Genomic DNA, 22,432 nt, shown 5'->3' with positions numbered 1-22,432 from the left:
ACTGTGTTGGCCCAAAACACCACAAACCAATAAGAACAATATACAATAACCGATAAATAATAAATACAAATATACAAATATATACATAACACATTACCGTAACATATTCAAACATAACCAACACAGGAGCCGAATTAACCCCGTCCTTGCCGGCCTCTCACACTGCACAATCCAGACCACAGGTACTCACCTCCCCCCTCGTCCAAACAAAAGTTGACAGCTACCTTTCGCTGTCCCACCACCAATGCTAACCACCAGCCGTCCAACAAGCTCGGTGGGCACGTCCAATAAAACACCAGAGGTTAGGGGAGGATTGAGCCTTCCATTACCAGCATCCAAACTCCATCACTTACCAAAACCAGACCGGCAAGGACACCCAAACCGCCACCAACCCCGCTGTTTAAAACCCCTTAAATCAGCGGGGGCCCCCACCAACACACGCCATGGCCTGACCGATAGCCTCCTGTAGAGCCAAATTGAAAAGATCCAAACCGATGTCATTCAAATGAACGCCATCACTCCGAAACAAATTGGCCGCGTCCCTTTCAAACACCCTATGCCGAACCGTCACACCATTAACGCTAGCCACAAACTTGGAAATCCAACGATTAAATTTAACCCGCGACCGCTCCAGGGCCCGCTGATTAGTCGCCACCCGCCAAAAATTCCGAGACACCACCTCGGACCACACCAACCGGACATCAGGAAACAACACCATAAGCCTAGCAAGGTCCCGAAGAACCGTATCCCCCAGAGACCTAACCGGGACCACCCCAAGATCATTCCCCCCGAGGTGAATCACCAGAACCGAGGGAGGACCCAACAACCGGGACAACCGAACCAGCTCAGGGAGGAGATGAACCCACAGCATCCCCCGTTTCCCGAACCACCGCACCTCAACCGCAAGAGGAGAGAACCCCAACTGCTCCCCGTTCGGGCGAACTGCCGCCCGCCTCCTGGCCCAGAAGATGAAGGAATGTCCAACGAGCCAGACTTGAGGGAGAACCACACCTACAAAAAACAGAGAACATTAAACAGGCATATCCAAACGAACATATGACCTAAAACGACCCGATCGCCAGCGCCCAATACGCTGCACAGAGGAATCAGGCAAACCAACCCGGGTAGCCTCCGTAGCCGCACCAATCCTAAAGGAATGACCCCCAAAAGACCCGGCGGGAACACCCAAGACCGACAGCGACTTCCGAAAAACACTGACAAACTGGAAATGGGATAAAAACGACCCGTCCAGATGCACCAACAGCGGACCCCCCACCGCCGGGCGTACCAAGAGAAACTCGCGAACTAACGACACTGGGCAAATAGGAGAGCCCGCAATGGCACCCAAACGAACGCAAGACCCTCTACCCAGAACATCCGTCTTCGAGCGCCGAATGCGAAAGCTCAGACCACCAACCCCTAATTCCACATCCTCCGCCAAAACACCGCCAGGCACACGCTTATTAGGGCTAACCAATTCCCCAATCCGCATAGCCCCGAAAAAGGCCAAGCTAAAAGCCGCCCGGAACAACCGAACTTCGAATTCTGAAACACAAACAGAACCCAACACCCCACACAACCGAACCAGCAACTCAGCCGAAACCGGCCTCCGAGTGTCCCTCGCAACAACTCCCCGTCGCCAACCCCTCAAGGCCTGGCGAACAAGGAAATCCTTGGTAAAATCGGCGATACCCATCAACTTACACAAAAAACTAAGACCCGACAGGCGAGCAGAAGCCGCAGATGGGGACACCCCGGTCGAGTCCCACTGGCACAGGAGAGAAAGCAAGCCACGAACCCGAGCAGCATGAGTCGGGAAACCCCCACAGCCGCCCTCAAATGCTGCCCACTCGTCCCACACTTTACAATACCTCCCCCAGGTGGACCTGGAAACTGAACCTCGAATCCACTCCGTCACTCGTCCAACCCAAGGGACCACAGGTCCACTGGACACGGGACCCCGTCTTCGTCCGCGAACGGTGCCGTAGCCCGAAACTCTGCCCACTGAAAGCGAGAAAGAGCATCAGCCGTCACGTTTTTGACACCGGGTATATGCACTGCCCTACAGGTCACATTCAGACCCAAACACCGCAACACCAGCCGACGCAAAAGGCGAACCACCGGAGGAGAGGAAGCCGTCAAAGTATTGATAGCCTGAACAACCCCCAAGTTGTCACAATGAAACAACACCCGCCGATCACGGAGAACATCTCCCCATACCTCCACCGCCACCAAAATGGGAAAAAGCTCCAGGAACGCCAAGTTCCGGGTCAGCCCCGACTCCCTCCACGAGACCGGCCATTCCTCAGCACACCAGTGCACACCCAGGATAGCCCCGAAACCCACCGACCCCGCCGCATCCGTGTAAAGATGTAGCTGGGAATTAGAAACCTGGGGCGCCTGCCAATACGACCGACCATTGTAGGTATCCAAAAAGGACCCCCAGACAGCCAAGTCGTCCCGCAGCGGACGAGTAAGTCGAATAAAATGGCGGGGTCGAACAACGCCCGCTGTCGCCGCAGCCAGCCGCCGGCTAAAAACCCGACCCATCGGCAAAATGCGGCAAGCGAAGTTCAACTTCCCCAACAGCGATTGCAACTGACAAAGCTGAACCTTTCTCATACCCCGCACCCTGGCAACAAACCCCTTCAAGTCAACCAACTTATCAACAGGCAAGCGGCACTCCATCGCCACAGAATCGATCTCGATTCCAAGGAAACTCAGACAGGTCGAGGGACCCTCCGTCTTGTCGGCCGCAAGAGGAACCCCAAAACGACACATCACAGCCTGCACCGTGTGAAGGAGACGAAGACAATCCCCCGAATCCCCCGACCCGATACACAAGAAATCGTCCAGATAATGCAGGATAGAAGCCAAACCCGCCTCCTCCCGAACAACCCACTCCAAAAACGTGCTAAAACATTCAAAATAGGAGCAGGAGATAGAACAACCCATCGGGAGGCACATATCAACGTAAAAACAACCCTCAAACTGACAACCCAACAAATGGTGGCAGGCCGGGTGAACCGGGAGAAGGCGAAACGCCGCCTCAATATCAGTCTTAGCCAACAGGGCGCCTCGACCCGCCGCCCGTACCATGTCAACCGCCTTATCAAAGGACGCGTAAACAACCCGAACCATTTCAGCCGAAATGCCGTCGTTAACCGAACTGCCACGGGGGTACGACAGGTGATGAATCAAACGAAACTTACCGGGGTCCTTCTTAGGAACCACCCCGAGCGGGGACACCCGCAAATTCGCCAAAGGCTGCACGGCGAAGGGGCCCGCCATGCGCCCTAACTCAACTTCCTTATGCAACTTGTCCCTAACAACATCAGGAAATTCCGCAACAGAGCGTAAATTCCGAAAATTAACCGAACCAGGGGCATCCACGAATGGAATCCAAAACCCCTCCGACAACCCCCGCAACAAAATGTCAGCAGCACGCCGGTCACTATATCGGCTTAGCCACGGGCGCATCGCGGCGACGTCCACTGGCGTCGTCGCCCTTCGATCCCACATCTGCGCGCTCGCCCCCTTTAGCCCGCTTGAAGCAGCGGGAATGGGGATGGGCTCCGCCACAGCCGGAGCACTCATGCTTGAACTTACAGGACGTTCCAAACTTACACTGCCCGTCGTTGAACTGGTAACAGCACCCCGGCCGCCGCATACCGGCCGGAGAGGGCGTGGCACCAGATACCCCCCCGGCCCCTCCAAGAAACGACGAGAAACCACCCTGGTGTGTGGCCGGCCGAGTCATAATGGCCAGCCACAGACCAATGTCCATCTGATCCCAACCGATAGACGGCCGGACCGCCAAGCGTTGGCGGAACTGCTCATCGTACCGCCACCAGCCCAGACCCCCATAAGTCCGACACGCGCTCCAGATGAGATCCTGATACGCAAAAAGTGCCGAACATTTTTCAGGGCACTTTTCGCCTATCACACTAGCCAGAATAGAAAAGGCGCGGATCCAATTCCCAAAGGTCTTTGGAATCCGCCGATACCGAAACTTCTCTTTCTCCTTCTCCTTGTCCTTATCCTTCTCCTCCGTCGCAGGGGGAGGAACCTCCTCCAGCGGCAGAAGGGAGAAAATCTCCAGGAATTCCCCCTTCCAGATCTTCTCCTTAACCTCCTGTTTTAAATGCAGCCCAAGCGGGCCCGACCAACACATGTAGGCCGCCCCACGAGCCACGTCCGCCACCCCCAAAGCCGCATCTACAACTGGCAACGAGCCAAGAACCGCAGCAGACCCGCCAGCTGGCGGGGCCGCCGCCACCGGAACCCCGGGGGCCACCGGGCCAGATGGCCCGGCTCCAACAGTCCCCGCCACAGCAGGCGCAGAAAGGGAAACCGAACCTAAAGACCCCACGCCACCCCCAGGTTGCTCCCATACGGACCTAACCTGACTATCCAAACCTGAACCTGACGGACCAGCACCCCCGCCGCGCTCCCACGCATCCAAAAAACCCCTCAGACCCGAAAGAAAAGCACCCATAGAAGAGCCCGAGCGACCCTCCACCCCGGCTCCCAAGAGGCCCACAGAAGTAGAAGGCAACTCACCGCCAAGCGACCGGCAGACCTCCTGCGGCGCCGTAGCCGAAGCCGTATTGCTAGAAGGTCCCTGAAGTCCTGGTCCCAGCAGCGGCGAAGCATCCTGCAGCAACACACCAGACACAGCCTGTGTAGAGGAGAGGGGTGAGATCACAGGTCCTGGAACCGTTGCAGTACCAGAAACCACCGGCAGGGGGCCGAAACTTGGCAAGCCACCAGCAGGCGCCGTAAGGAAAGCAGGAAGGGGGGTAGCAAAAGCCTCCTCATCAGAGGAGCCGTAAAGAAGCTGGGAAGACCCCACCAGCCCTTCCCCCTGAGGAGGTAAGCGGGCCGAGGGCCCCAGAGAGAGGGCCAGGTCGTCCCCGGAGGACCCCCCTGCCTCCTCCGAGACAGCCCCCCCAGTAGGACCCCCAGCCGCCCCCCGTATAGCCCCGCCGGACCTACTCACCCCCCCCCGCGGCTTGCCTGACCCCGGATGGGGCTGCCGCAACCGCCCGCGATGTCCTCTTCGGGCGGGCAGCGGAAACGCCGCCCGCCGCTTCCCGCGCTCCCGCGCGGCCTCCAGCAGGCTCCACAGTTCTGCCGCGGCCACCGGAGCGGCCGCGACGAGGCGCCGCATCCCGTGGCGCCCGTGCAGGCGCCGGGGCCTCCGTCGACGGCCCCGGCAAGGGAGCAGCAGGCCTTGCGAGCCGTGAGGCAGCCTCGCGAGACCGCCGCGAGGACGCACGCCGCCGCCGCCATCTTGGGGACGACGGCGGCGAAGACGGCCGCCCGCCCCGAGGAGACGCCTCCCGGGGCGCGCGCGGCCCGGGGTCCGGACTCCTGCTCCGGTACCGAGCCCCCCCACCCGACACGGGGCTCAGCCGAGCAGGAGGGCGGGCGCGCCGGCGACCCGAAACGCGCCCGCGAGACGGTGCCTCCGCGGCCCCACCAGACCCGGCAGGCACAACAGGCACCGCAGCCTGAGGAAGTAAATGAGCAAACTGCTCACGAAGCGCCCTACCACCGTCCTGGTCCGCACCAGCCCTGAGAGCAGCGAGGATCGCATCCACGTCCATGCTCCAGGCCGTCAGGGTACACCTAAGCACAAGCAGGTAAACTGTTGGCCGTGTCTGCAAAAAGGACAGTGACCGGGGTCACCCAAAGGGCACCTTATATCACCTAGGGTCTCCCACCCCTTAATTAACATACCCCAATCAAAACACGGACATGCCCTGAGCATGCACTAACCCACACACATACATGCTCCCTGTCCATTTAGCTACGCTGATTCCCAGGGGCCTTTCCTCTATAGGTGTGATCACCACAACACAGAAACCTAAGTGTTTCCCATAACAATGTGAACAGGGCAAACTATTAAATAATGAAAGAATCATTTTTGGGAAAGGTTTGGACATTTAGTTACCTTTAACATAAATCCAGATAACCTTCTCTTATTTGGCAGCAGTAGTTAAAGGCTGGTGATGGATTAGCAGCTTCATCGTTGGGTGTAGCAAGCTGAGCAAGATGACAAAAAGAGGAGTGATTAACCATCTTCTCTCTACTTACCAGTTGGCACTGGCTGGGATTTGGCTTCTTTCTCCCTGGCATTAAAGTGTCATGTCAGCATGTTTTTTTAGGTTGCCTAAACAGAGAAAAATCTCCAATTGTTCTCTGGTAAGACATTATCATTACAAGAACTAAGCTCTCGCTATTAAATACAGAATTATTAAATATAGAATGCATATAATATTTCCCCCATAAGGCAGAAAACTGAACGGTTAGTTGATGGATGTCCCCTCTGCAGTAGTAATAACAAGGCTTCTTTTATCTGCATGGCCATGTCGGGGACTATAGATAAAGAACACTTCTTCTGCACAGCTGGAAAATGGTCTTATCATCACAAAAACCATTGGAATGTTTATTTGGATGGGATCATTACAATGGTTACTATGGCGATAAGACCACTTTTCAAACTATGTACCAAAATCATATTTTTATAGGTAACCCCACTGAACTCATTGGGGTTGTGTGTGATAAATGCCTTTGGGGCCACTATATAACTGGGCCATTTGGCTGAACTGGCCCCCCTGGGATGTACTTTACTAGACCCCCCCACACACACCTTGCCCAGACTGTTCCTCAATATATATATAACACTTTTATTAAAATGAATATTAGGTGACGGCTATTATGAATTTTGTAAATATTCAAGGTGGCGGAATTATTTCTTTAATTACTTACCAGGTTTTCTTTTTGTGATAACGTCACTAATTGCTCGGTAACACTTTAACATACTGGTTGTGTGCAAACAAAAGTCAGCAGGATACAAAGCGATGGAAGGTACGATTATTAGACCACTGGGCACATTTTACTGTAGAATCTATAAAAGTATTCATAACACTGCAGGAACAGAGGGGATTCAAGTCTGTTCATTGTTCTTGCCTCATTACCAGCAGATGGTTGCAATCAAAATTCTGTAAATTTGGTAATAACATCAATTTTACGTTTGTTTGAAAAACAAAATAAAAAAAAGTTAAACAGAAACACACAAAATATGTAATATATTTTCTTAGAGAAGGTAGCTTTTTAAATGGTTTGTAGCACCACATGCACACAAAAAAATAAAAACATAATTTGCAGCCAAAAATAATGTTCCACTTTATTACCAGCGAGCGAAATAAAGTAATCATTTTAATGTGAAAGGACACTAAAGGTTAAATTGATTCATACTTCAAATGGAACCCATTTTTCTAAGCAAAAGAACGATCTGGGTTCTTCCTGAGATTTCACTGATTTCACTTATCACTGATCAGAAAGCAAAGATCTCCATGCCTGATCCCAGCGTGTGTGAGCAGCCAGCAGAAAAGGTGTTAGGAGAAGACAGGCCCTGAACAGAAGTTCAGGCATACAAACACTCTTAAATGTAGCCAGCACTCACATTGAGCGCCATTGCAGTAAACCTGACAATTTAGAGCCAGCAACGGTGACAGAATATTCTGGATTGGCCAACTAGGCCTAGGGCAGCAGGTCCAGGGAGCCCCGCCGACTCATAACAGGGAGCCAATCAGCCAAATCACTGCTCAATGGGCTAATTAAAAGGGAGATCACTGGTCGCTGAACCCGGCTCACTAACACTATAGATGCAAAGTATTTTGACTTTTGACTTTGTAGGGATTTCCTTGGTGTCCATGTTGGGCGCAACTGCTATGTTCTGGTGGTCACGGTACCTGGAAGATCAGCTGAAGGGGCACGTGACCATTATAGGCAGAAGACCTGCACCCCTAGGGCCTCCTTACTTGTCTCAGACCAAGGTTCCTTGACTTGGAGATTGTTACAAAGGGCACTTGTTTAGCAGTCCAAGAGGGGTCCGTAAAGTAAAGGTTAATCAGGGAGAACGTGGCCATTCCTGTGAGAGACCCCCACTGGCCCTTCATAAACCTCCGTGATCTTAGATGCCCAACTCACCTATAAACTCCCACTGGTGAAAAATCACACCCAACAAAATTGTTATCTTCAAAATGCATGAAGTCATCTTATTGAGCAAATGTGACAAAGGGTTTTGACTGACTGCTTCTAGTTGCTCGGTACAATTAACTGAATTTGGACGGATTCAGTGAAAGGTTTTAAATGCGATTACAGATTTTATTAAGTGATTGTGAGCGTAAGACGCCCATAAAAAATACACAGGGCAAATTAACTAGTCTGAGCATATCAGATAAACGAGTCCAACAGAAAAACATGGTTTGACTGATTTATATACGACAATAAAAGTTTCAGAATAAAGGATTAAAGGAATACAGTCAAACTGACGGGCAACTCTGTCAAAGTCTGTCAAAGGCCGTCAGACAGCCGGTAATACAATGGAGGTGAACCGGTTTCTAACAATGTGACAGCTGCATTGTAATGAATTTTCGTAGACAAATAATAATGCATCAAAACCAATGAAAAACACAAATAAACTTTCACACACCTATAAAAGCCAAGTTTAAATTTATCCGTACATAAACTTTGGGACTAAAAATAATGGTTATAGTTTGAATGCGTTGTAGTTTAAAGGGACACGCTAGCCATCATATGTACTTACAGCGGAAGGGCCTTTTAAATATTTTTCCCCTTGTGAATGCACGGGGGGATTCTGTATTTGCCCCCTCCCAGCACCTCGGTTTGGCTGAAGAAATCTCCTGTTCATCAAAGTACATGTACGCCATATTCCACCAGCTGGCTTGCACAAGAGTTCCAAGGGTCTCTAATGAGACCACCTGATTTCATGCACAGGGGGCACTTCTATTTCCTGCCGCTGATTGATGCTTCAAGCAGCCAGAAATAATGCAGAAAAATAGTTATAATGTTCGTGTAATATGCAATAGGTTCTAACGATTCTAAAAAGATCTGTGATTTAAATTGTGGTTGAAAATCCCTGTGCCCTAAAAATATTACATGTGCCCTTTATTTAATTTTAAAGAAACTTGGCTTTGATGGGATATTTTTGTATGCCATACATTAGGCTTCTATAATCAAAATAGGCTAGATAACATTGTATTAGAGTATATTATATATATTATTATTTATTGTTTTATATAGCGCCATCAAATTCAGTAGCACTGTACAAAGGGTATATAATAACATTATAATATTTTAGTATATTATATATACAGTTGTGCTCAAAAGTTTGCATTCTCTGGCAGAAATTGTAAAACATTGGTATTGATTTTGAAAATATGACTGATCTTGCAAAAATAACTGTCTTTTATTTAAGGCTAGTGATCATATGAAGCCATTTATTATCACATATATCACTCAAATAGCCCTGTTTAAAAGTTTACATACCCTTGAATGTTTGGCCTTGTTACAGACACACAAGGTGACACACACAGGTTAAAAAGGCAATTAAAGGTTAATTTCCCACACCTGTGGCTTTTTAAGTGGCAATTAGTGTCTGTGTATAAATAGTCAATGAGTTTGTTGGCTCTCACGTGGACCACTGAGCCATGGGGAGCAGAAAAGAACTGTCAAAAGACCTGTGGAACAAGGTAATGGAACTTTATAATGATGGAAAAGGATATCCAGAGCCTTAAAATGCCAGGCAGTACTGTTCAATCACTTATTAAAACGTGGAAAATTCGGAGATCTCTTGATACCAAGCCAAGGTCAGGAAGACCAAGAAGGACTTCAGCCTCAACTGCCAAAGAAAAACCCGCAGGTATCCTCAGGAGAAATACGGGCTGCTCTGGAAAAAGACGTTGTGTGGTTGTTCCAAGGAGCACAATACGACGGTACTTGAACAAAAATGAGCTGCATGGTCGAGTTGCCACAAAAAAGCCCGGTCACAATATACCCGACAACACCTTGACGCGCCTCACAGCTTCTGGCACCCATGACGAATGGGAAGCTATACCACCTGCAAGATTTCGGGGCCTCATAGACAACTATTACAAAAGCTGGACGCTGTCATTGATGCTAAATGGGGCAATACACTGTATTAAGAACTAAGGGGACGCAGACTTTTGGGGTCATTTCCTTTTTTTCTTTGCGGCCATGTTTAGTTTTCTGCCCTACAGTTGAAAATGAATCCCATAAGAAATAAAATAAACGTGTTTTGCCAATTCTCCAGGGGCATGCAAACTTTTGATCACAACTGTATGTTAGTCATGTTAACCAGTCTTTGAGTCATACGTGAAGGGGTCTGGTCACTAGCCCTGTCTGTTGAGTTCCTCCATGGCTGCTTCCTGACTTCCTTTGGCCAACCTTGATGAGTCTTATGCATATGGGCCTTCTTTTCCCATGTTTGCTTGGTCACGGCCAGGGCCACCATCAGATGGGTGACCCGCATACTGAGGAAGGTTAAGAAGAACTTGAAGAAAGGGGATGAGAACGGACTTTATCTACGGGGAGTGGGGATAAAATGGAATTGTGGGTCGTGTTCACTTATGGATCCCAGATATTTACATTGTACTTGGCCCCAATATTTCTAATGTCCCGCCTGAAAACTGTATAATACAGAAATCTTTGACTTCCAAAACAAGTAATTAGAAAAAACTAGTAGATCATGTAGTGAATTTCACTTGTCGTAGTATAATGTGCGCTGGCACTCGGTAATGCAGCTGTTGGGTTTCTCTGTAGTAAATGAAGGGTTATGGGGGTTTGAGTGAAAGGGGAACTGTCCCCACCTTTGTGTCTAAAATTGTTATCTCCTAATTCAGATTAACATAGTTTCAACCTAGTAGGCAGAGTTTCAACCCATAGTTTCAACCCATACTACCAAATATGTAGTTGTTATCATAATAATTAAAGTTTTCAGAAAAGAAAATTGTATTATATTTCAGGGCACTTTCCTTAATAGAACAGACCACTGGAACTATAATAATTTTGTTTCAAAGCAGATTGTAATCTATTACTCGAGGAGATGCTGTCCTCTTAGACACGGCAAGGGTTATTTCTGGGGGATTACAGTTATGGGAGTAGCCTTGATAGCGGTTAATCCAGGATCAACTGCAAAGCTAAATTTACCAATAATTGCAGAATTTTCTAAGAATTTGAAACGCCAATCGCACCAGTGGGAAGGCACCCGAGGCTTAGGCTTCCATTCGATACTAATATCCAACAGGTAAAGTTACAATACAGATGATACGGAGATCCGAATATATATTATTAAGTATAGAAACCGTAAAAATAATATTTTTTTTTATTTCAGGACTTATCTGATGAATTAGAGAAAGCGCAACAAATAAAATATTTTTAGAATGTGGACTAATTTACTAATTGTTTATGTAAAAATTACCCGTGTTAACAAAAATTGCAACTGGATTCTCCTTAAAGCAGACTAAGCCTTAAGCGTTTGTCTAGAGAAGTATTTTTTTTTTTTTACAGGCAAGCCCTGAAAACTTTTTGAACATTCCTCATTCAACACCAACCATCAGTCAACTACAACTGTCAAACTGTACTAAAAAAAAAAAAAAATCACACAAAAACATTACCAACCAGTAAGCCTTAATTAAAGGAATAAGTAGAATTCCCCAGGAATAGTGAAATAATAAATTGTAGTTAGTAAATTTAAATTTGATAGGTTTTGGGGGGGGGCATTTTTTTTCTACTAAATTTCTACTCTTCGAGATTTTTAAGAATATAAAAAAGCACATTATTTACACAAAATAAAAGAATGCATTCACTGATTTCTATGCAAAAAATGCACTGAAGTTCACGTCCAATGGATACCAATACGGACTAAAAAAATAAAAAATGGGGACAAGGCCATCCCTTTAATGCTAAAGTATGACTCAAGAGGCCTGGTTGAGGATCACATCACGATGTTCTTGTCTGCCATAGACGGCTATTTATCCAGCAGATGAAAGGTGGAACAAGTGGTTATGAGCAAATCTATAAAAGAAATTGTAACTTTTGTTTGAAATGCCTGAAAATTCAAAGCAGATTGATGGCAAATATGTTTTCGGGCCGGTTTACGGTACATGAGTTCAAGATGGAAACCACAAGAAGAGTAGTGGTTCTCGAAAGGATTTGGCAGGATCCTTTTGTTGAATTAATGTATTGAACAACGCAAGTGGCACACGCTGTACAGCTAAGCCCTTGGTTTACGAAGCTTAGGAACAAGCGACATGGAGAATGCTTTTTAAATACACAACCCGCAATAAACAAACGCTTTTAAAAGTGTCCAGTATCGTAGGGAAGATGGTCCGCCATTTGGTTCTTAAGTTACATACTTTAGTTCACACAAAGTAAAGATCAAGTGTGAGCCATAGCTTAAACCTGTATACACAAGATAAACCTAGTTTAATTTACATTGTGTATCCTGATATTACTGCCAAAAAATCCTTTGCCATCCAACACACTCATCATGAGTGCCCGCAGAAAGTTTTCTGAAGGAGGGCAAAATTTTACCCCCGGGGCAGAACATATGAAGAATAGGGTGGTCCTGCCAGAGAATTTCCAAGGGGACAAGTGCACCCACTTTTGAATATCCATGAAACTAATCTGATTTTGTTCAAGAACTATCATAAAGGACAAACAGAGCCGACAAGTCCTACTCCATCGCCTCGAGGTTGTCCGAGTACTGAGAGAACTTTCTTCTAAAGCAGTGGTTCCCAACCCAGTCCCCAAGGCACACTAACAGTACAGGGTTCAGTAATTACTACAGTTTACTCTAAGAGGGAGATTAAAATCCAGGACCATTGGTGTGCCTTGAGGACTGGGTTGGTCATCACCCTTCTAAGGTAATTTTCCTGGGGTATAAATTTCAGCAAACATTTGAAAACATTTAAATAGGGACAATTTTTATAAAATACTGGTGGTTTTCCTTGGGCAAGCACCTTCTACCCATGTGATCAGCCACTCATCAAATAATCTTCAGTAATTTGTTCCCATAAAAACCTACAGGACGTAATTGTACTAATCTAACATACTTTCTAAAATATATATATATTTTTTTAATTTTAATTTGTTGTTTTTTATCCTTGAACAAACGCATAAACCAGGACTAACCCAAACCACTCAGCCTCTGAATAGTCTTACCAGAGAAAATGTCATGAATGTAATAAAATTATCCACTAATAACTAACTAAAAAAGAACAGAACACAGACAAAGGTAATGTTTCTTAACTTTGCCTTTGTCTATTGAAGGATTCTTTGCCTGAAATTGGTTATAAAATGCACTGAAGTACCTCGGATGAGCTGAAGCTGGTCTACGCTACATCTTGGCAACTAGCATCAGCGGTCCCACTGGTGATCACTGCTACAGTGCGGCGGCGCCGCGGCGGAGACCATTCAACCACAAGACGTATCATAATATCCTATGTCCTAAGTGGTAGGAATGCAAGAATACCTCCTGCCTCCTGAATGGGTTAAACATACTCTCTACTAAGCAATGTCAGAGTAAGGTGACACAAAAGTACACTTCATCCACATACCCACATTCTGTCTGAAATCAACATCGATCAGCATAAAGTGTCTTTTAGTACGTGGACTGTATATTACTTATTTTATCTAAAAGAACCTAAATCCAGGTTTATTTAGTGTATAGAAGTGTAGAATGCAGGATTTGGAATAATGACACACACTTTCTTGGTGTAACGTTACTCACATAGTCCTGGGTTGGGGTATTTCTCTGATTAATGGTTAATTAGTCAGCTGAGTGTTCTCTACACCAATAAGTAAAATATTTAGCTTTATATTACCGTGACAACTTGAAATGTAAGAGCCCCTTCAGGGCACAAGTCCTGGCTTTGTCTGAATGTGTGAATTTAGCACACACAGGATGTATAAGCAAACAAAACACGCGCACCGATATGGCCGAACTTTCCCTCGGTACATTCCGCGGTGTTGAAAACTCTGACTACAAAGCTTAGCTTACACAACTTGCTAATTGGGCCAAACATTTTTAAATAATGAAATAAAAGGCTGAACTGTCTGTGTGTTTGCTCCTACGGATCTGATTGTTTGGGGTTATTTGTAAGATGATCGCACCCTATCCACACCCACGCGATAACTTGTTTCTTCATGTCGGCTTCCTTCTCCCAGAAACCTCCATCTACTAAGAGAAGAAAAACATCATGAAACAACTGAATGTATTAGACCTTTTGCGTATCTTTTAACTCAGATGGTTAAAAGTGTCTATCAAAGGGTCTTTAGTAAAGGGTTGGGAAAGGAAATCATAAGTTGTAATCGATTTGTATACACGGACCAAAAACAATTTTTTTTGGTTTCGTTTTCGGACAACGAATTTAATTTTCTGCCTTCTCAGTTCTGACGAAAAAGAGGCCTTTATTGATTCGGAAATGGAATTCTTTGTCAACCTCTCACACTCTTTCACATACTCTCTCAATGTCTTCTTACCCTCTCCAACAACCGGTGGTGTGCATGGAGGCTCTGCCTCGTTGCGGGAATACTCCAAAAGGCCAGAATAATACAGATGGATCCATAAAAGAAAGAGAACCACTCGGAAGAGGCCAGGATAATGCCACGGAGAGCCAGGAGCAGCGGAGAGATGGGAGAAGAGCAAGAAGAAGAGGAGACCCAGAAGCAGACCTGAATAAGCATGGGAGGTGAACAGGTAAAGCCAGGTAAACATCAATTTGATTGGCTACCACTAATCTTGTGTCTTGATTATGGAAAAGCGTGATGCTTCAGGCTTACGTATTTGAATGATCCTGTCTACTTTTAAACTTTACAACAAAATGACTTTTAATAAGTAACCCTAATGAGGTCAACATTACTATACCTGGGAACTTTCTGAGCTGAGACTCGTGAAATATTAATCCTTTAATGGCTCATTGTGAAGATTCTATGTAGTGTGTTACCCAAATGGTTCTAATACTGGTGCTCATGGAAACATTGACTTGTGTAAATGAGTTCTCACAGGCAAGCTGCTAAAGGGGCAGAGGCGGCACAGGCAGGCTGCTAAAGGGGCAGAGGCCTACCACATCAATGTCTGGTTTATTGTATAGTGATAGGAGTTATGCTGTACTAGCATCAATGTCTGCCTCAGTGTATATCACAAATAAAGTCGCTCAGCACTCCAGTAGTTAAGTGAGGTGTGTTTAATTCAACAACAAGGGCAAAGTTTCAACCTCACGGTCTTTATCGTAAGGTCGAAACGTTGCCCTTGTTGAATTAAACACACCTCACTTAACTACTGGAGTGCTGCACGACTTTATTTGTGATATTTTGGGGTGCTGGTAGAGCCCAGTTCGAGCACCAGAAATATTGGAGTGCTGTTCTACTACTTCTAAATTGGTATATGGCTCAGTGTATAGTGATGGGAGTTACGCTGTACCCCCATCAATGTCTGGCTCAGTATATAGTGATAAGTACTATGCTGTAACATATCTGTTCAGTAAATATTATTTATTTAAACCTATTTAATTTATTTATAAGTTAATAATTTTTTCAGATTTCTAGTTTTTTCCAGTAGACATACAGTTTACAAATTTGTGAAATAAATATTCTTACCAACATTATTTTTTTGTGTGTGGGGGTGCCACATACTCTAGGTTCTCCCCTGTATATATACATGTACCTATCTTTTCTTGTTTTTGCGAACTTTTCCCAGTTCCCTATCCTTATTTATATAATATATATCAGACTTTTTGTATATTGTAGCTTTTAATTTACAAGGAATGATAATAAAGGTATCTCAAACCCGTCGCAGAGAAAATGGAATAAATGGCCTTCTCTGATGGACAGTAGAAGACGTTATTATTACAGAAAAGTCATCTGTGATTCCCACGCCTGCTATGCTAGGACACTCCTCACCCTTCATATCATAAGTGCTGCTTTATCCTATGTGATGATAGAAAATGACATCACAGTGTAATAATGCATTTTCTTCACTTATCTGTATTTCTGGTCATTATTTATGTAATTATCAGCAGACAAGGTACCTGTACTAGACAGCCAGTGTAAACAACACGAGTAACCTCAGGGATAGGCATCCTTGGGAACGCTCCTGGTGACCCAGAACTCTTTGATCAAATACAATGCACCAAACAAAATAGGTTTCCAGGAGTTCCTGGTGGCCAAACCCGGAGGGTTCCAAGGAATGCTGGCCGGGGTCCCTGAGACTACTGACATAGGTATAGCCCCACCGTAACTCCCCCTGCACGGTGGGCACCATAGAGTCCCAGCTCGCGGTGTGTCCTGCACTTAGCTACTTGTAGTAGTTCCACCCAAATTAGCCAAACCTCAGACAGATGAGCTCCTCACTAGTTCTGCTGATCATCAATGTTCTCCCATCTCCAGAAGTCACTTGGAGTTTCATCTATACAGTAAGTCCTGGTCGGAGATCACACTAGGGACCATTTCACAGAAAAATGCTAAACGTGATCGTGAATGGTGGGCTAAAGAGCACAACCATGTATGAGACGTGCGGTCAGTATCCTGGGTACACGTCGCCAACTACATATTGGTTGGCACTAAGAGGTTTAATAGAAATAGTCAGACCACACACTTATTGTACACTTGCAAAGATTTCCTCTACTCAAACCAGACCTCATTAAAATGTGTTAAATCTACCCCACGAGTTACTTTGCGGAGCGCTTCTATAATTACATTCATTCATATAAGAGAGCAGAGTATATGTATGCTTTAAGAAAAATAACATTTATTACTTTAATTTAAGGAGGGGGGTTTCTTAGTGAAAGGAAATGTACAGTTTGGTCATAAAAAAAAAAGAAAAATAAATATATTTCTGCTAAATTTCATCACAATGCACCCATTCACAACTATCCTTGTTTTTTAAGGGAATTTTTTTTTCCAAATTCCTACAAGATAAGTAGAAATAGATGCCTTGTACAGACCTTCCCACTAATCAATGTTTTAGCTCTAAATGCAAGATGAACTGTGGCAAGATCAGGGTTTTCTGGGGGTAAAGAATTACTTTACTGAGAGGGTAGTGGATAAATGGACCAAGGTTCCAGCAGAAGTGGTAAAGTTAATACAGTGAGGGAATTTAAACACGCATGGGATAGGCATGTGGCAATCCTGAATGTAAGAAGAGACCAAGGACTGATTAAGGTCTTATTCTTTACAGCAGGAAACTGGTCAAAAAGCCAAATGCTGTCAAATTCTGTTTTTAAGTACTAGAAGGGTGAGCTGGGCACTGATATGCCGTGTGTTTGACATTTAAAGAGTTAAAATGTCAGAAGAGAACATTAGTGTCAGTCAAATCACACCTGCAGATCGCCAAGGGTTTTGTTTAGCCAGGGGTGTGCTTTAAATGCTTTTACGGCTTTAACCGTGAAAAGAATGAGGTCATATTTCTATAAGCAGTGCTACATGTAGCGACTAAGGTATATTTTCCCCCATAAATCTGTATTATTGTTATATAATGAAAACATGAGAATCAGACCTGGACTGGCCATCAGGCACATCGGGCACACCGGGCATACCGGGCACATCGGGCATACCGCTGGCCGACACACTCGCCCAACATGCTGCCCTTTTAGGCTACTTGAGCCGTCAGCCGCACATATGTGATCAGGAGGTCGCTGGTCTTAAAGTGCCATGGACACCTCGTCATCTCCGATCCAGCTCTGATGAAAATGCCTATCCTTAGGTGAATACCCCCTATGCATTAATCTTATTTATAGCAAAATGTATCAGTGGAATTGGGTAAAGATACAATGAATTGATTTAAGCTCTCATCAGGACTCAGACCCAGCCTTATCACAGCGAGAAAGAGTGTGGGAATGACTACGGTAGCCTGAAGTGACTCTTTCATTTTAATAATAATAAAAAAAACGCTAAAAATATACATTTTTAGCAGTAAACAAGCCACTTTGATTTATTATGTTTTTTTGTTATTCAAATTGGCTTTATAATAACATCCAGCTTTTGGGTTTAGTTACATAGGAAGGACTTTTAGGCTGATTTTCCATTGCATTTAATGAAATGCCTTTAAGCGCACAATCTGATCATAGGGCCGGCATTTTCATGAGCTGGATTCCAAACAGAAAAACATAATCACAAGCAGGGATCCACTGGAATGAGACCATTATGTAGAAGCTATATGGTTACTGTAAATGTACAGTACAAGAACGGCCATGCACGTATAAAAGGCTCCATTGAGTTTTACTGCCGCTGATTGTTATATTTTTTACTTTGTTAAATGCTTAGCATTATTTGTCAAGACTCCTCCAACTTTCCGGGTTGTACCCCCTTTTGCCTTCATTCTTCGTGGCAGACTTTCTATAAGGTGCTGGAAACATTCCTTATAGATTTTGGTCCATATGGACATGATGGCATTAGCAGTTACTCAGGTAGGCTGTCGCATTTAAACGATGCTCATTTGGTAGTAAGGGGCCCAAAGTGTGCCAAGAAAATGTCCCCCACACCATTACACCACCAACCTGAACCGTTGATACAGGGCAGGATGGATCCATGCTTTCATGTTGTTTATGTCAAAGTCTGACCCTGCCATCTGAATGTCGCAGCTGGAATCGAGACTCATCAGACCAGGCACCGTTCTTCCAGTCTTCCATTGTCCAATTTTGGTGATTCTGTGCGAATTGTAGCCTCAGCTTCCTGTTCGTAGCTTAGATCACTGGATATTTTCTCTGTTTCGGACCATTCTCTGTAAACCCTAGAGATGGTTTGGGTGCATTCAAAGTCACTTAAATCCCCTTTCTTCCCCATTCTGATGCTCGGTTTGAACTTCAGCAAGTTGTCTTGACCACGTCTACATGCCTAAATGCATTGAGCTGCTGCCATGTGATTGGCTGATCAGCTATTTGTGTTAACAAGCAATTGAACAGGTGAACCTAATAAATTGGCCAGTGAGTGTATGTATGGGCCATTTTCTATGCTGAGGCTTTTAAGGGCTTCAATGGGAGCGATTTTCTGCCACTAATTGCCATGACCGATCATGGAGGAGGAGGGCAGCTTCTCTAAAAGGTGAGCACTTGTTTTTTTTCATTTTGGAATGAGAGGGTGTCAGGGACATTAGACGGACCCTTTAAAAGTTAGAGATTCGAAAAGAGCCCTTTTAGAAAAGATAATATGCAGTAAAAGGCAACAAAAAGCTAAAAATAAAATTGTAACTTTTGATGGCATTTGACATGAATGTTCCTCGCAGGAGAGGGGGTCTCAAACAACAGTGTAGGAAGTGTATTAAAATGCAAATCAAAAAAAAAAAAATCAAATGTATTCATGTGCTTTCATTTTTTAGACCTAGATTTGTAAGACACTATTATTTATAACATATATGTTTAGATTATTCCAGTTCCAATTGCACAAAAACCTAGAATGATCCTTTTTCACACCCTGAGTTTGAAGCTTTGAGAATCTCCCGAAGGGGAGAATAAAGGGGAGTAAAGAATAAATTATTAAAATCACAGAATCAGGTAAAACCAGATGCTCCCAGTGAGGTGAGGATTTTGTAAGGAGACACACTCCCTGTGTGCCCAGGTATGACCTTTTCATAGCCGCTCTAAACTCATCTATCCTGTGAAGGGTACTGTTCTTGGTGCCTGAAAAAAAAGGGCCCCTCTAATGAGCTCTTACCTCCTTTCTGCCTCCCGCATGTCAGTCCTTCATACTCCCTCACTGACACACTTACAGGATGTGACCTGTAGCTCCCTCAATGTGCTGTATGCACGAAATGACATCACTTCCTGGCACTCAGTCTCAGTGAGGGAGCATTGTTGCCAGTGCTGCGTCACATGAGAGGTAAAGGCTCCTCACACCGCTGGGGCCTGCATCAGTTGTTCCGTGTGCTCTGTGATTAAACCGCTCCTGGCTGAGGAGAAGTACAATGTAAACATATAGGCCCGATTATAACCTGCATACCTACCAAAGCTTCCAATCTTCCCTTCTGCTCCCCCTTCTCCCACAATCCCTTCAGTTTTGCCCCTTCTTTGTGTTGAGTTTCACTCCACATCACTTCCGCTTCTGCATCTTCTGCTTTCTTTTTCCTATCGTCATCCGTTTGGAGGATCGGGCATAGGATTTCACCCCACGCACCGCCATATTGCTCTCAGTTCATGGTATTTGGTGACGTCCTCTCCCACTTTTGGTGGATCGGGGAGAGGACGCCACCGCAAATACTGGCATTTTGGTGGGAGTTCCCGCCAGTTTATCTCCATAGAGATGCGGATGAAGAGAGAAGAGAAGGGAGAAGATAAAAGATAGAAGATGACGAAGATGTGGAAGTTGGCAGAGAAAAGAGAGAGGGAGAGTGTAAGAGAGTGTGAGTGAATGTGGGCCTACAAATTTAGGACTAAAATTCAGAGCATTTTTTCAACTGATTTTTGGCAGGTTTAAAGAAGGCATATTAAATAATTACAGAGTTCTTCCTCAGGAGGCTGACTGGGACCAATGACAGGATGGGTCATGTGACTCTTAATGAAGAATTGTAGATAGGGATTGTAATGGGGAATAAAAGGGGCTTAACAGGTCAGTTAAAGGGACAGTACTGTCCAAAAAAAATGACCAATCATTTAAACAGAATAAATCCTGTGCTTGCCTGCATACTTGGCCTGAGTTGCTTGCGTTACCAGACATGTTAATTACATTACAGTAAGCACATGGCTGCTGGTAATGCAGCTGAAGACACGGAGAATGTAATTACATGTAATCTCATTAAGTAAATGTACTGTAAAATGGTTATTTTAACAGGAAGCCCTAACAATCAGGAGCTAGGCGATATTTTATCATTAGCGGACAAACTGCTGTTAATGCACCTACTTGTTAACGATGGAGACTGTGTGTCCTGGATTGGGAGGACAGTCCCGAGACTGCGTGAGGCAGATCCCTTCGCTGATAATGCCAAATATTTGCTTATCTGGAAATGATATGTATTGGGCCTAGAGGCAGCCTTTGATCACATAAGCGAGGGAAGGTAGCATCTAGCATCTTGATCTTGGTTTTTACTGATAACCCACCACTTGGTCCAGCAAGCCGCACTTTGATCCTGACAACTTTTATTTGCATAACTGCCAACAGTCCCAAATTTGTGGCTGTCACAACAGCTGGGCCTATGTCAAGCAAATGATCTGTTTATTATTATTGTAGTTGGTGTTTTTGTAATACCTGGGAACTGGGTTTTACTCCAGGAGAGGTGCCGCTTACCTGAATCCGATACCTGAATCCTCTGGATCGGGGAGCCGGGTCCTGACATGCCCCACTCTCCACCCATTTCCCCTTTAAATGGGGGTGTTTCTTGCGATGCCAGCGGGAACACCCACAATGTCAGAGGGACCGCCCACTGATGTTGGTGGGTAGTCCTGGCTGCATCCCGCAATGCTAGGCTTCCAGTAGCCATAGACCCACAAGTTCCCAGGTATGCTTAACATACATACAGCCCCAACATGTCATGGGTCCAAATCAGGACACCTGTGTTGGGGGTTGGCAAGAGGTGGGGAGGGGCAGGGCTGGCCCGAGAAGTAGGCAAGTCCAGAGGCGTAGCCATATGCCCACTTTAATCTAGGAGCCACCTGATGAAGCTCTGCAGATTGATGTCACACGGTCGTCATGTGAGAGCTGCAATTGTGGTCTATGCTGCTGTCTAATCAACTATCCCAAGAGCCTCATGAGACAGCAGGACTGTCACACTAGAACCGGGACACTCGGGAAGTATATTATATATATATCCATATAAAGCATATTGACGGTTTTTCCCTGAAAACATCATTGATGGCACAGATTCAAACCGTATGCAGAAATACTTCTTGTGACACAAAAGCAGGCACTGATAAATGGTTACCAAAAGTTTTTGTGTTTATAGAATAAAATGACAGAATTGCTGAGCTTTATTTGCATGAAGTATGGGACAGAACCTTTAATAAAGTTACCGTCGGGCACATGCCGTGTTTCCACGTGTTTGTCAACCCCCTTCTTTGTTGATTTATTTGCGAACTGTGCCCCCTGCTGACACCAGCCGGCATAACACGCCGTGCTGAGAACCGATCACACAATACCACGCTGGGTGAACATATATGCAATTTTATGAATGCGTTTTGTGTTCTCATATTACCTTAGTACCCTAAATTAAATGAACTCTGCTACTTTACACAAATCCTATGTCATTATCATTTATTTATATCAAGTTCTGCAGCGCTGTACAATGGTCAAACATGACATAACAAGTGCTGCACAAGTACACAACAATTTGGAATTAAAGAAACCAAGGAGTAAGGCGTTCCCAGCTCAAATCATTTTATAATCCAGAATATGTTACTGGTATATACTAAATATATCTATGTATTCATGTTTCACCTTGTATGTGTACCATTGGGAATCGGTGTCGGTATTCCTCCCCATTATGCTATGTCTGTTGCAGATTGGGCAATATATACTGTTTTATATGGCTCGTCCCCATTCTAGCTCTCTTATTGAGAGAGGCCTATAGTAAAATTGCAGGTCCAAATTCTTCAAGCATGACCGGGGCAGC

General features: G+C 45.2%; 1 protein-coding gene across 1 annotated transcript; it reads right to left on the bottom strand.

Annotated features, from left to right (window-relative positions):
* Positions 1-415: 415 nt before the first annotated feature.
* Positions 416-21,160, bottom strand: LOC128484135 (uncharacterized). Its single transcript, XM_053460454.1, has 7 exons — positions 21,112-21,160; positions 14,380-14,571; positions 14,022-14,077; positions 5,558-5,666; positions 5,020-5,516; positions 4,564-4,933; positions 416-1,011 (listed from the first exon to the last, which is right to left on the bottom strand). Exons 1-7 carry the CDS (start codon positions 21,158-21,160, stop codon positions 416-418), a joined length of 1,869 nt encoding a protein of 622 aa, XP_053316429.1.
* Between the last annotated feature and the right edge of the window lie 1,272 nt (positions 21,161-22,432).

This window comes from Spea bombifrons, chromosome 3 (genome assembly GCF_027358695.1).
Source record: "Spea bombifrons isolate aSpeBom1 chromosome 3, aSpeBom1.2.pri, whole genome shotgun sequence".
NCBI classification, from domain to species: Eukaryota; Metazoa; Chordata; class Amphibia; order Anura; family Pelobatidae; genus Spea; species Spea bombifrons.
This window is presented reverse-complemented; position numbering and strand designations above follow the sequence as displayed.